At 55.0% G+C, this 13,703-nt stretch overlaps 1 protein-coding gene across 3 annotated transcripts in view; it reads right to left on the bottom strand.

Moving 5' to 3' along the window:
• Positions 1 to 12,738, bottom strand: part of ATL1 (atlastin GTPase 1) — a 64,632-nt gene extending 51,894 nt beyond the window's left edge. For all 3 annotated transcript variants that reach the window (XM_075926178.2, XM_075926176.2, XM_075926177.2), the window contains exon 1: positions 12,588 to 12,738. In XM_075926178.2, the coding sequence (XP_075782293.1) occupies positions 12,588 to 12,621 (34 nt within the window). In that variant the 5' untranslated portion in view covers positions 12,622 to 12,738. The remainder of the gene's footprint in view (positions 1 to 12,587) is intronic.
• Positions 12,739 to 13,703: the final 965 nt, after the last annotated feature.

Raw genomic sequence — 13,703 nt, 5'->3', positions numbered from 1 at the left:
AAAGTGTTATGGGTAAGGATGGAAGAGTTTAGCCGTTTACATGGGTAACCGATAAGCATGAGCTTGTCAGTTACCCAAATGGTTACATGCAGCTTCCGGTCCAGCTCATGGGAGCTGGTACTTGCCAGGAGCCAGATTTTAAGCCAGCTCCCTGTGTGCACTGGCTCCCAGAGAGCTGGCTTGGCTGCCTCTCTGCATGTAACCGCTGAAATGTTCAGCAGTTACACGGTTACATGCATTTTAACATCCTGAGTTTCAAGTAACTTCAGATCGGGAAATGCCGGGCTTTCAAGTTCTCCGTTGCTACAAATCAAAAGAATTGGTCACATCTGGAGTATTGCATCCAGTTCCGGGACCCACAGTATAGAAAGGATGTGGATGCATTGGAGAGGGTCCAGCAGAGGGCAACCAAAATGATTAGTTGAAGCACATGACCTACGAGGAGAGGCTGAGGGATTTGGGCTTATTTAGTCTGCAGAAGAGAAGAGTGAGGGGGGATTTGAGACCAGCCTTCAACTTCCTGAAGGGAGGTTCCAAAGAGGATGGAGAGAGGCTGTTCTCAGTAGTGACGGATGGCAGAACAAGGAGCAATGGTCTCAAGTTGCAGTGGGGGAGGTCTAGGTTGGATATTAGGAAAACCTATATCACTAAGAGGGTGGTGAAGCACTGGGATGGGTTCCCTAGGGAGGGGGTGGACTCTCCATCCCTAGAGGTTTGTAAGTCCCAGCTGGACAGAGCCCTGGCTGGGATGATTGAGTTGGGATTGGTCCTGCCTTGGGCAGGGGGTGGGACTCGATGACTCCTGAGGTCTCTTCCAGCTCTAGGATTTTATGATTTTTTACAAAGGGGAAAGCGATCAAAGAATGCAAACTGGGTACACGCTGCCTACTTCACACTGGTAGAAAGGGTGTGTTTTAGAGCAGTGTTTCTCAACTTTTTTTTTATAAAGGATCCCCAGTACCTAAGGTTTTTAGAAAAAAAATTTCTACCATTGCAACACATTTGTTTAAACAACTTAATCATAGCTGGGCTGGCAATGACATTTTTGGGTGTAAAAAGTACAAAAATACTAATGCGCTGTAAAACTTGAAACAAAAATTCAGTTCTCTCCAAGTTTCAGTTGTGTTGACGTACCCCCCAGACTTCTCTGGAGTATCCCTAAGGGTTCTCGTAAACACTGGGTGGAAAACACGGTTTTAGAGGTGTTTAGGTGACAGTGGTGGTGTCTTGCCAGTCCTGCAGATAGGAAGTGCCACTCCAGGGGTGTGTCTAGACTACATGCCTCCTTCGACGGAGGCATGTAGATTAGCCAGATCGGAAGAGGGAAATGAAGCCGCGATTAAAATAATCGCGGCTTCATTTAAATTTAAATGGCTGCCCCGATCTGCCGATCAGCTGTTTGTCGGCAGATCGGGGGAGTCTGGACGCGATGCCCCGACAAAGAAGCCTTTCTTCATCGACACAGGTAAGCCTCGTGAAACCAGGTTTACCTGTGTCGATGAAGAAAGGCTTCTTTGTCGGGGCATCGCGTCCAGACTCCCCCGATCTGCCGACAAACAGCTGATCGGCAGATCGGGGCAGCCATTTAAATTTAAATGAAGCCGCGATTATTTTAATCGCGGCTTCATTTCCCTCTTCCGATCTGGCTAATCTACATGCCTCCGTCGAAGGAGGCATGTAGTCTAGACACACCCCAGGGGAGAAAATGTTTTCCCAGGAGAAGCAGGAGAGTTCTGTCACTTGTTCGTGGGCACCAGCTCGGTGAGTTTTCAGCAATATGTCAAAATCGATTGTAGAGATTGTGACGGCGCATTGGGGTTTCCTGTCTCCTACACCCCCGTAGTGGCCCCGAACAGACTCCACCAGCCAGTAGAATAGAGGGAGTTTATTGCTTCTCCCGGATACAGCACAGCACAGATGTCATCTGGGTACAGGAACTGGGGCCAGGAAGCCACTGCCCCTCTCCCCAAGATGGGGGTGGCTGGGCCCTACAATCCCAGCCCCCCTCCCCAGCCCCTTCTCCCCTGCTTCCCAGACAGAAACTGCCTCTCTTCCAGCCCTGCCCCCCAGACAGGGGTTGGTCTCCGCCTTCCTCCCTTTGTCTCTCTCCCTGGGAGGCGACCTGTCAGACAGGGTATGAGCCCCTTGCCTAGTGACTCATCCGCTGTCCTGTTGGGCCGTGCTACGAATAGCCGCCAGTGGAGGTCACCCACTGCCCAAGCCCAGCAACCAGCAAGGCCCCGCCATAGCACACTGGGTAACAGAGCAGACAGCACGCCCCCTCTACGTCATAGAGATCAGCACTGGCTGTGGCATCCACGCCCGTTTCATGTTTCAAACTAAGAGTTTGCGACAGTGCCTACCACGCCCGGGAGAAAGAGACATTATGGGCACCCGCTGATCTCAAAAGAGCCCCACTGAATCAGAAAGCGAACGCAGGAGGGGCACCAAGGCTATGCCTGGTAGTGAGTAGTGTCTTGTGGAGGTGCAAATTTGGTCCCGCCATGAGGGCAGGGGACTGGACTCGATGACTTCTCGAGGTCCCTTCTAGTCCTAGTATTCTGTGATTCTATGAAATGCTGGGGAGACGGACTGAAATCCAGGCCTCGACCTCAGAGCCAGAATAGAACATAAGAACAGCCACACTGGGGCAGACCAAGGGTCCGTCAAGCTCAGCAGGTGCTCCAGAGGGAGTGAACAAAGCAAGGAATCAGCAAGTGATCCCTCCCCGTCACCCATTCCCTACCTCTGACAAACGTTCCTGCCCACCCTGGCTAATAAGTATTAATGGACCTGTCCTCCAGGAATTTATCCAGCCCTGCTGAAGTTCTGGCCTTCACAACATGCTCCGGCAAGGAGTTGAGTAATTCATGGGCCCCAGCCAATTTGGGGCCCCCAGGAGCACCAGAAATGGGGTCCCACACTCTGCTCTTCCTCTGTCCCCGGGGGCCCCGCCTTCTGGCCAAGCCAGAAACTTGAGCTGGGCCAGAGCTGCACAGAGGGAACAGGTGGCGAAGGAAATTGCGGGGTGAGCCTCCACCTGAAACCCACATCCAACACTCCCGACTCTGCAACGCTTGCCTCCTGCACAGTGTATTTCCCATGATGCCTTAGTCCTCCCCGCTCCCCCCACCCCCGAAGCAAACCGACAGAGTCTTTTGTTTGTCATTGATTTTAACCTTCTTGTTGTTACAGTCCCCTTCATGGGCTGAAATACACCCAGTCCCTTGGCCAGTGCACCATGAGATGCCATGAGAGGCCAGTCTCTGGTCCAGCAGCCTCGGGACCTGACTGGGGACTTTGCCAGACTTTCCCCTGCCACGACCCCTCAGCCCTTCACCCCTTCCTGCCACTGGCTCTTCCCATCCCTACCAGGCTGCCTGATGATAGTCTCCAGCCCTGGTCCCACTCCCGCTGGGCTGCCCCACTCTGGCCCCGCCGCCAGCTGGGCTGCTGCAGCTCCAGCCCCATAGCACCCAAGCAGCCTGCAGCCCGGCCCCCGCTCAAACTGCTGGGCGACACACAGCCCCTGGCGGGTTGTAGGAGTCCTGTCAGGTCTGCTTCAGCTGGGCTGCACCGGTCCCATTGCTGGTCGGGCTGCCGTGGCCTCCGTCAGGCTGCCACGGCTCCGGGCCCACTACCGCCAGCTGGGGGCGGCCCGTCCATATAGTCGAACTAGGCGGTTGCCTACAGCACCAAGCTAAATGGGACGCCAAATGGTGGCGCAATATCATTGAGGGGTTTGGAGGGGGGGCGCCGATCGCATGGTTCGCTAGGGCGCCAGTTGCTGGCAGCTAGTCTAGGGCCGTCCCTACCACCAGGCTCCCAGCTACTGGCCCTCCTGCGCCGGGCACTCTCGTCCAGGAACATCCGTGGTCCTTCCCGACCACACGTGTTGCCGGACCAGAGAGACTCACGGTTTATGGAGGTGCAACCTGTATATGTTTGTATTGCTTGTTCTGTTTGAAAATATCATTTCCTGGTCTGTCAGATCTCACTGCACGCTCTGGAATCATTACTGTGCTGGGGAAAGGTGTGATTAGCTCCTTTTTTACTGTCACACTAGCGCCTCTGTGAAACGCATTTCTTTGTTCCTCAAGCATAGACTAGGCGAAGGCTCTCTGAGGAGAGGACCCTGCTCGTGTTGCTTTCCACAAGGCTTTGACTGGGACCCAGCAGAGATGGGTTCTCCTACCAGTCTCCCTTTCGTGGCAAAGGCCCAGATGTGGGTGGAGGCCAAAACAGTCCCCAGGGAAAGAACCAGGCATCTCTACAGAGAGACAAGGGATTGGAGGTCAGGTTCTCTAGCTGCTAGACTGCCTGGTCCACCCCCTCACATTTGCTACACAGTACGTGAGGTTTTTCTTTAAGCAGTTCCTGCTGGAATCAAGAGACTGGGAATCTTCACTTTCGGGAGAGGGGGGCGAATTAGGTTTCTATTCATTGTGATTGCAGGGAAATCCTTCAACATGCGACCTGAATGACTGCTAAAGCCAGGTGAAGAACTCGATTATTTATTACTTTGGCGTAAAAAAAATCATGAGACGTTTTAAAGGATGATTTTTGAAAGCTTGGGTCAGCTTTGGAGACACACTGAAGGGGCCTGCTTTTCAGAGGGCTGTCAACATCACCAGTCCATTGTGAAAATCTCGGCCACGAAGCCTGGCCGGCTTTATCCCTCTCATCGTTACAAACACTGAATTATTCCAATACGGGCCTTTCTTATTACAACACACCACAATACAAAGCGTGCAGGACCAAGTCTTTTGTATGTTCCTGTCACGGGGCGGACTCACCCTACGGCGCCTCCTACTGGTATCACGGGGAATTAGCTCATCAGCAGGGCGCCTCACACTGGCTGGTGGCTCTAGAGGTGATCCTGGCAATTACAGACCGGTAAGTCTAACTTCAGTACCGGGCAAATTAGTCGAAACAATTGTAAAGAATAAAATTGTGAGGCACGTAGAAGAACATAATTTGTTGGACAAAAGTCAACATGGTTTCTGTAAAGGGAAATCATGTCTCACTAATCTATGAGAGTTCTTTGAAGGGGTTAACAAACATGCGGACAAGGGGGATCCAGTAGATACAGTATACTTAGATTTTCAGAAAGCCTTTGACAAGGTACCTCACCAAAGGCTCTTGTGTAAATTACATGGCCATGGGATAAGAGGGAAGGTCCTTTCATGGATTGAGAACTGGTTAAAAGACAGGAAACAAAGGGTAGGAATAAATGGTAAATTTTCAGAATGGAGAGGGGTAACTAGTGGTGTCCCCCAAGGGTCAGTCCTGGGACCAATCCCTTTCAACTTATTCATAAGTGATCTGGAGAAAGGGGCGAGAAGTGAGATGGTAAAGTTTGCAGATGATACTAAACTGTTTAAGATAGTCAAGACAGAAGCAGACTGTGAAGAACTTCAAAAAGATCTCACCAAACTGAGTGATTGGGCAACAAAATGACAAATGAAATTTAATGTGGATAAGTGTAAAGTAATGCACATTGGAAAAAATAACCCCAACTATACATACAGTATGATGGGGGCTAATTTGGCTACAACAAATCAGGAAAGAGATCTTGGAGCTATCGTGGATAGTTCTCTGAAAACTTCCACAGAGTGTGCTGCGGCAGTCAAAAAGGCAAATAGGATGTTAGGAATTATTAAGAAAGGGATAGAAAATAGGAGAGAGAATATCTTACTGCCCCTGAATAAAACTATGGTACGCCCACATCTTGAATACTGTGTACAGATGTGGTCTCCTCACCTTAAAAAAGATATTTTGGCCTTGGAAAGGGTTTTGAAAAGGGCAGCTAAAATGATTAGGGGTTTGGAACGGGTCCCATATGAGGAGAGGCTAAAGAGACTGGGAATTTTCAGTTTTGAAAAGAGGAGACTGAGGGGGGATATGATAGAGGTATATAAAATCATGAGTGGTGTGGAGAGGGTGAATAAAGAAAAGTTATTTATTAGTTCCCATAATAGAAGAACTAGAGGACACCAAATGAAGTTAATGGGTAGCAGGTTTAAAACTAATAAAAGAAAGTTCTTCTTCACACAACCCATAGTCAACCTGTGGAACTCCTTGCCAGAGGAGGCTGTGAAGACTAGGACTATAACAGAGTTTAAGGAGAATCTAGATAATTTCATGGAGGTTAGGTCCATAAAAGGCTATTAGCCAGGGGATAAAATGGTGTCCTTGGCCTCAGTTTGTCAGAGGCTGGAGAAGGATGGCAGGAGACAAATCGCTTGATCATTGTCTTCGGTCCACCCCCTCTGGGGCACCTGGTGCTGGCCACTGTCGGCAGACAGGCTACTGGGCTAGATGGACCTTTGGTCTGACCCAGTACGGCCGTTCTTATGTTCTAAGCTTCCTTAACAGTCAGGTCCTTTCTGCTCCCCAGCTAGCACAAGTCTCAGTCTCCTCCCACCCGGAGCCCTTATTTATACAGCTCCCAGCTGGGCCCTAATGGGCTGTCTCTGCCTCTGCTGTGGCCTCTGTGCTCCGCCCTCTCCCAGGGCTGGGTTTTACCCTTAAAGGGCCAGTGCAGGGCAGACACCCGGTGTCAGTTCGGAACGGCACCCTTTTGTAATGAGTGCCTTCTAAGCCTCTGGCAGCAGAGATTTCTAATGAGTTTACCCTAGTGGAAAGCAGTGCGCTGAACATATGCAAGTGAAAACGACACAGGATTTCAGAAGAAGGACGCTACGTATATATACAGCAACACTTTCTTCAGGGTGAAATTCACCCTATAGCAGGCCACAATTGTGCGGTTTATCCACCACTTAACACTATAGGTTCAAGTGACCCATAAGGTTTGTCTTGGCCTGCTGCGCAGGGTCAATGACATCCTTAATGAAAGCACTGTGTTGGGATGTGTAGTCAGGGGGTATGGGTGTTGCAGGAAGCTTGCTTTGATCGCTAATGAGAGGCAATTCTTTTAGGTTCCACACAATTGCTTTTCTAAAATTGTTCTTTAAATCCCTAAATGAATGGATTTTTACCATGAGACAAGGGAAGGTTTCTATCAAGCAATTAGCTGGGGGAGTGATCAGTCCTGAAAAGGAGGCGCCAACTAGAACAAAGTTTATGCTATTTAAAAATCACGGTCCTTTTTTTGGCGCACGTCAGCACGTTTTCAATGCAGCCAGAAGCATCCTGCAGCGCCCCCGTCTTCTGCGTTGGCAGCTGGGCTGAAGAAACTAGCACAGGAGGGGCCATTACAAAGAGCAATGGGACTACACAGTACTGCAGGCACTCTCACAAAGTACATCGTGGAGGTGGGGGGCAGGGAGGGTCAGCTCACAGCACCCATTACTTAAATGTCGATTTTTATTTCAGGGGACGTTCTTTTAATAAAAAAGCACCTGCATATTAACATTCTAATTTATGCCTGCAATATCCACATGCAAGGCTGAGGCCAGGTCTACAATAAAGGGGAAGGTCGAATCAAGATACACAACTCCAGTTAATTACGTAGCTGGAGTCAACGTACCTTGTTTCGAGTTTCCCCACCATCTTCACAGCGGGAGACCAATGGGAGCAAACGCTCCCATCAGCTTCCCTTACTCTTCGCAGGAGCAGGAATACCAGCACTGATGGGGATGCTCTCTGAGTTTGATTTAGCGGGTCTTAACTAGACCTGCTAAATGGACCTCCGGAAGACCAATCGCGGCAGCATCGATATTCCATTTAGTGAAGACATTGCCTCTATGCAGGGCCGGATTAAGGGGGGGCTAGCCAGGCAGCTGCCTGGCACCCCAACCTATGAGGGTTGCCTGATGGCAGCTGCCAGCAGGTGCTGTGCGCCCGGGGCTGGGGGCCATGCAGTGCCCCTTACAGCTGCCATCAGGCGCTGTGTACCCGACTGCAGCTATAAGATGCGCAGCGCGCTGGGGGCAGGGCCGTGCATGCGCTGTGCACTTGGGGGTGGAGCCACGCATGCGTCGCGCGCCCACTGCCCAGAGCGCAGGAATGGCTCGAGTCAGCCCTGCCTCTCTGTGTGTGAAATCATAATCTAGGAATACACTCTGTGGATCTCTGTGGATCTCTTAGGGTGTGATTTTGATCAGTGGCTGGAATACACAAAAGATGACTAATCACATTTCTATAATAAGGAACCCTTTAGATTTATAAATGGTCTTGGATACTTGCAAACTTACAAGTCTGCAGCTAAGGCCTTGATTCAGCAAAATGTTTCAGATGCCTAAGTCACATTTATTTTGCTCCAAGTTCAGCGTGTATTTAATGGATTTGCTGCACTGGGTCTTTTCTTAAGAATCTGATACATTATGTAACTGTATTTAATTCTGTCTCTACATCCATTTGAATGTTCCTTTCACTCCATTGCTCTCCACAAAAAGACCATATAGAAGTACAGTATCTTTTTGTGCACTATTCCAACAGGACACCAAATAATAGGGATACATCAGCGAGCTACCATTTATGATGACTGCAAAACTCATCTGTAACCTTTCCTTATGGTAACGTAAAGGTCCCATCCCCAACACCTTCCCTGAAACCAGAATTAAACCAGTAACTGAACTTTGCCAGTTTTTGCCTCCAAGCTATCTGCAAACCAGATGACCACACCATGCCCTCCCCCCGCATTTATATGAAATGGTTACATCAATTTCTTCAGCAAATAATTCCCAAGGGCTGTGTCTAAACTGGCAAGTTTTTCCGCTTGCGGAAAAACTTTCCAGCTGTCTACACCGGCCTCTTGAATTTCCGCAAGAACACTTACTTCCTACTGTCTGAAATCAGTGCTTCTTGTGGAAATACTATGCTGCTCCCGTTTGGGCAAAAGTCCTTTTGCGCAAAGCTTTTGTGCCAAAGGGCCAGTGTAGACAGCTCAGATTTGTTTCGCGCAAAAAAGCCCCGATCATGAAAATGGCGATCGGGGCTTTTTTGCGGAAAAGCGCGTCTAGATTGGCACGGACGCTTTTCTGCAAAAAGTGCTTTTGCAGAAAAGCATCCGTGCCAATCTAGACACTCTTTTCCACAAATGCTTTTAACAGAAAACTTTTCCATTAAAAGCATTTGCGGAAAATCATGCCAGTCTAGACATAGCTAAAGAGTCTAGTAGCACTCTGAAAACTAACAAAATGACTGTCTTTAAAAAAATCAAAGTATTGCTGCAAGCTGGTGCATTGCCTGTCCCATTCCCCCTCTCTGGTTAGACTCCAGTTTGCGAGTGACCCATCGGCTGGATCCTACGTGCTCCTAAGCCAGCCTGGTCACTATTGACGAAAAGCGTCCGTGCCAATCTAGACGCTCTTTTTCGCAAATGCTTTTAACGGAAAACTTTTCTGTTAAAAGCATTTGCGGAAAATCATGCCAGTTAAGACATAGCCAAGCTGTATTTCATGGGAACTGGAAATATTATAGTCAGCTATATACATGAAGGCAGAATAGACGTATCTAACCAGGACTGCACTACTCACCCAGCTCTGCCTCACAGGAAGGGTCCCCAAAGATCAGACTCTAGTCCTGATTCCCTTTCAGGTGGGTGAGAAGTTCTGTTCTCCAGCAGCATTAAACAATGGTAGGGGAACGCCTCACAGAACATCCGTGGAGGAACACACGGCTTTCAGAGGTGAGCCAACACGGCTAATCATGGGCAGTGTTCCCTGTAAGCTCCGTGCCTGGGCAGCTACCTGGGGAAAAATTCAAATTGTGCCCCGCCTCCGCACAAACAGCAGCCATGTGCTCTGGAGCCCCTTGTGCTTCATGGCTGCCTGTTATTGAAACAGGCAGCTTTCACTGGCCAGTTTCTGGCCAGAGACTAGCCAATGGGATTGTGCTGGGGGTGGGAGCAGCTCCTAAAGCTTTCCCCCTTCCCCTCCAGACTTAGTTTTTAAAGAAAAAAAGTGCCACAGCAGCCTTCTGAGCAGGTTGCCTGCCTGGGGCTTGGCTGGCCGGATCCAGCCCACGGGCTGTATTTTGCCCAGGCCTGCACTAGCTTCTGTTGGTCTGGAAATGGGTGACAGGAGAGGGATCACGTGATGATTACCTGTTGGGTTCCCTCCCTCAGGGGCATCGGGTATTGGCCGCTGTTGGCAGACAGAATACTGGGCTAGATCAGTGGTCCCCAATCTTTTGGGGCTGCCGGGCGCGTGGGGGCGGGGCCGCTCACGCGCTGTGCGTAAGGGGGCGGGGCCGCTCACCGGCCACGTGACTGGGGGGGGCCAAGTATGCGCCGCACGCCCGAGGCTGGCAGCAGCATGTGCTGCAATCCCCGGCAGGGGCTGCCCAGGTTCCGCACGGCCGGGGCCGGTGCGGGCATGCGCGGCGCCCCCAGGGCCGGGGTCGGCAAGGGCACCCGCGGGCGGGGCCGGGGCCGGCAAGGGCGCGCGCGGCCAGGGCCAGGGCCAGGGCCAGGGCCAGGGCCAGGGCCAGGGCACGCGCGGCGCACCTGGGGGCAGGGCCAGGGCCGGCAAGGGCACGCGTGGCGCACCCGGGGCCGGGGCCAGCCATGCGCCTGAGGCTGGCACCTGCCACATGCCTGGGGGTGGGGCCAGCCCAGATTGCTCCGCGGGCACACGTAAAGGGCCCGGCGGGCGCCATGGCGCCCGCGGGCACCAGGTTGGGGACCACGGGGCTAGATGGACCTTTAGTTTGACTCAGTGTGGACGTTCTTAAATGCCACCCAGCTGATTGGCAGAGCACCCACAGCTGGTAGCAGCCAGCAGCATGTGTTTATATGGGTGGTGCACATCTGCACATGCCTCAGTGAACATAACAAAATTCATTCTGCACATGGGTAGAAAAAAACCAGAGGGAACATTGCTCACGAGGCCTGCTGCACAAGGAATAAAAGGGTAGTTAGAAAGAGCTTCCTGTACTCCTCTGTGCAGGTTCCTGAATCCCCTGACCCTACGGGGGAAGAGCAGCTGCTGCCTTCCTCCACGGGTTGAGGCGGCCCTGACTCCACCCCACCAATGCGCTCAGCCAGTGCCGCGGCGCCGGGGGGAGTGGGAAAGGAAGCTGAGAATTCCTCCCGTCGGGCCCAGTCAGAAGCAGCGAGTAGATGATCACAGTTCAGAGTCCTAGTGCCAGTGCCGCCACTGGATCAGAACGTGCCAGTCCAAGCCTGACTACCAATCGCCAGATTTTCTGAACCCCAGAGGGAGCTGAAACTCCCCCCTGCTCGGCGCCCTAGAGATGTAAAAACCTTCACAGGCAGAATTTCTCGCACATGCCCTTGCATGAGAAAACACAATTCGCAGCAGGGCAGGAGGGAAGCTGGGGGTTCTCCTCCTCCCGGGGGTGAAGAAGATGGGGGGGCGATGAGGTGACGTTCCCAGGCAGCAGAGGATGGGAGGAAAGTGCTGGGCCTTATTGCCACCTAGAAGCAGCTGGAAAGAGTCCCACTGAGCATCGCCCTGTGACCATGTGGGGCAGGGAGACTGCCATGGAGAAGGCCGGGCAAAGGGCGAGGCTCTGGAGGGCCAAGTGAAGCTCACAGTTAAACTGGTCCTGAAATTGGTTCTACACGCTGAGCGCAAGCCCTAGGCACCGAGGCAGCCCAGAGAACCAGCCCTGCTGTAAAACCCGGCCAGAGAAGGAAACGAGAAGCAAGTGCCCGGCATGCGCCCGACTGCCAAGAGGGGCGACAGTGCCGTGACACAGTATCGACGCCTATCGAAAGGCCTGGCTGGACCCGGCACTCCGACCCATCCACAAGACCCCCCGGAGCACCCGGACCAGGCTTCCGATCCTGGCCCCTCCCAGCGCCAGGCCTCTGCGCGGCAGGGATCAGGCCAAGAGAGCAAGGAGCTCCGCAGTGATGCCCAAGGATGCACCGTGCCGCTGAAAGGGCCCACGAAGGGGCTCGTGAGGCCGGGTAGCGTGGCCCCGACTCGGCCATTTCGCAGAGGTCACGGGACAACTAGCCGTTGGCCACCAGATGGAACCCACTGAGCTAGGTCCGAAAGGTGCCCCAACCCCCTCCGGCAGGCGGGAGAGGCAGCCCCCTCCACCGCGCCCCAAGGGCCGGAGCACAAGCAACAGCCTCCGGCCCCAGGGCGATTCCCCTCAAACTGGGCCCTGGAATCTAGTCCGCTGTGGGGCGGGGCTCCTGCAGACTGGGGCAGGGATTTCGCAGGGATTCCTCCAGCCTAGCCCCTCTAGCAGCCCCCCACCTAGGGCCTGGCACCGGCCCAGCCCGGGAGAGACACATTCATCTGCAGCCGCTTTGGGGGGCAGAGCAGCCGGGGTGCGCCCTGTGGGGGCAGGAGGGGGAGGGGCCCGATGTGGGGAGGGGCCGGGAGGGGAGACACGGGCCAGTGCCTGGGGCACCCCCGCGCAGGGGGGGGGGAAGCAGCGGCCCCGCAGCCCGCAGGGCCCTGCCCCAGAGCGCAGGAGGGAGCCGGGCGCTGCGGGGACCGCCCCAGCCCCACAAGCCCCCTCCCCACCCCCTGCCTGGGCGGCCCCGCCCCGCCGGGAAGAGGGGGGGCGACCGCAGAGCGGGGGGGGGGAGTCGCAGGGCCCCCCCGCCGCGGGAACAAAGCGGGGCCGCCCCTGCGCCACCCCGGGCGCTGTCCAAATGCTGGCGGCGCGGGGCAGCCCCGACCGGCCGCGCCTACCCCAGCTGTTGCGGTCCGCGCGGCTCCTGGCCATGGCTCCGGGCGGGCTGCGGCGCCGCGTCTGAGCGAGCGGCAGGATGCGGCGAGGGGCGGGCAGCGCCGGCGGGAGCGCGGGGAGGGAGCCACGGCTCCGCGCAGCGCGCACACTGGCACTGCCGCGCGGGCACTGCGTAACCCCCCCCCCCGCCCTGCCAGCTACACGCGCACTGCATCATCCCACCCACTGGCACTGCCGCGCGGGCACTGCGTAACCCCCCCCCCGCCCTGCCAGCTACACGCGCACTGCATCATCCCACCCACTGGCACTGCCGCGCGGGCACTGCGTAACCCCCCCCCCCGCCCAGCTACACGCGCACTGCATCATCCCACCCACTGGCACTGCCGCGCGGGCACTGCGTAACCCCCCCCCCCCCCCGCCCTGCCAGCTACACGCGCACTGCATCATCCCACCCACTGGCACTGCCGCGCGGGCACTGCGTAACCCCCCCCCCCGCCCTGCCAGCTACACGCGCACTGCATCATCCCACCCACTGGCACTGCCGCGCGGGCACTGCGTAACCCCCCCCCCGCCCTGCCAGCTACACGCGCACTGCATCATCCCACCCACTGGCACTGCCGCGCGGGCACTGCGTAACCCCCCCCTCCCCCCCGCCCAGCTACACGCGCACTGCATCATCCCACCCACTGGCACTGCCGCGCGGGCACTGCGTAACCCCCCCCCCCACGCCCTGCCAGCTACACGCGCACTGCATCATCCCACCCACTGGCACTGCCGCGCGGGCACTGCGTAACCCCCCCCCCCGCCCTGCCAGCTACACGCGCACTGCATCATCCCACCCACTGGCACTGCCGCGCGGGCACTGCGTAACCCCCCCCCCGCCCTGCCAGCTACACGCGCACTGCATCATCCCACCCACTGGCACTGCCGCGCGGGCACTGCGTAACCCCCCCCTCCCCCCCGCCCAGCTACACGCGCACTGCATCATCCCACCCACTGGCACTGCCGCGCGGGCACTGCGTAACCCCCCCCCCACGCCCTGCCAGCTACACGCGCACTGCATCATCCCACCCACTGGCACTGCCGCGCGGGCACTGCGTAACCCCCCCCCCCCGCCC

Source organism: Pelodiscus sinensis, chromosome 5 (assembly GCF_052426305.1).
Source record: "Pelodiscus sinensis isolate ZL-2025 chromosome 5, ASM5242630v1, whole genome shotgun sequence".
Lineage (NCBI taxonomy): Eukaryota > Metazoa > Chordata > Testudines > Trionychidae > Pelodiscus > Pelodiscus sinensis.
The sequence above is the reverse complement of the archived record's forward strand: the minus strand, read 5'-3'. Positions and strand labels throughout refer to the sequence as shown.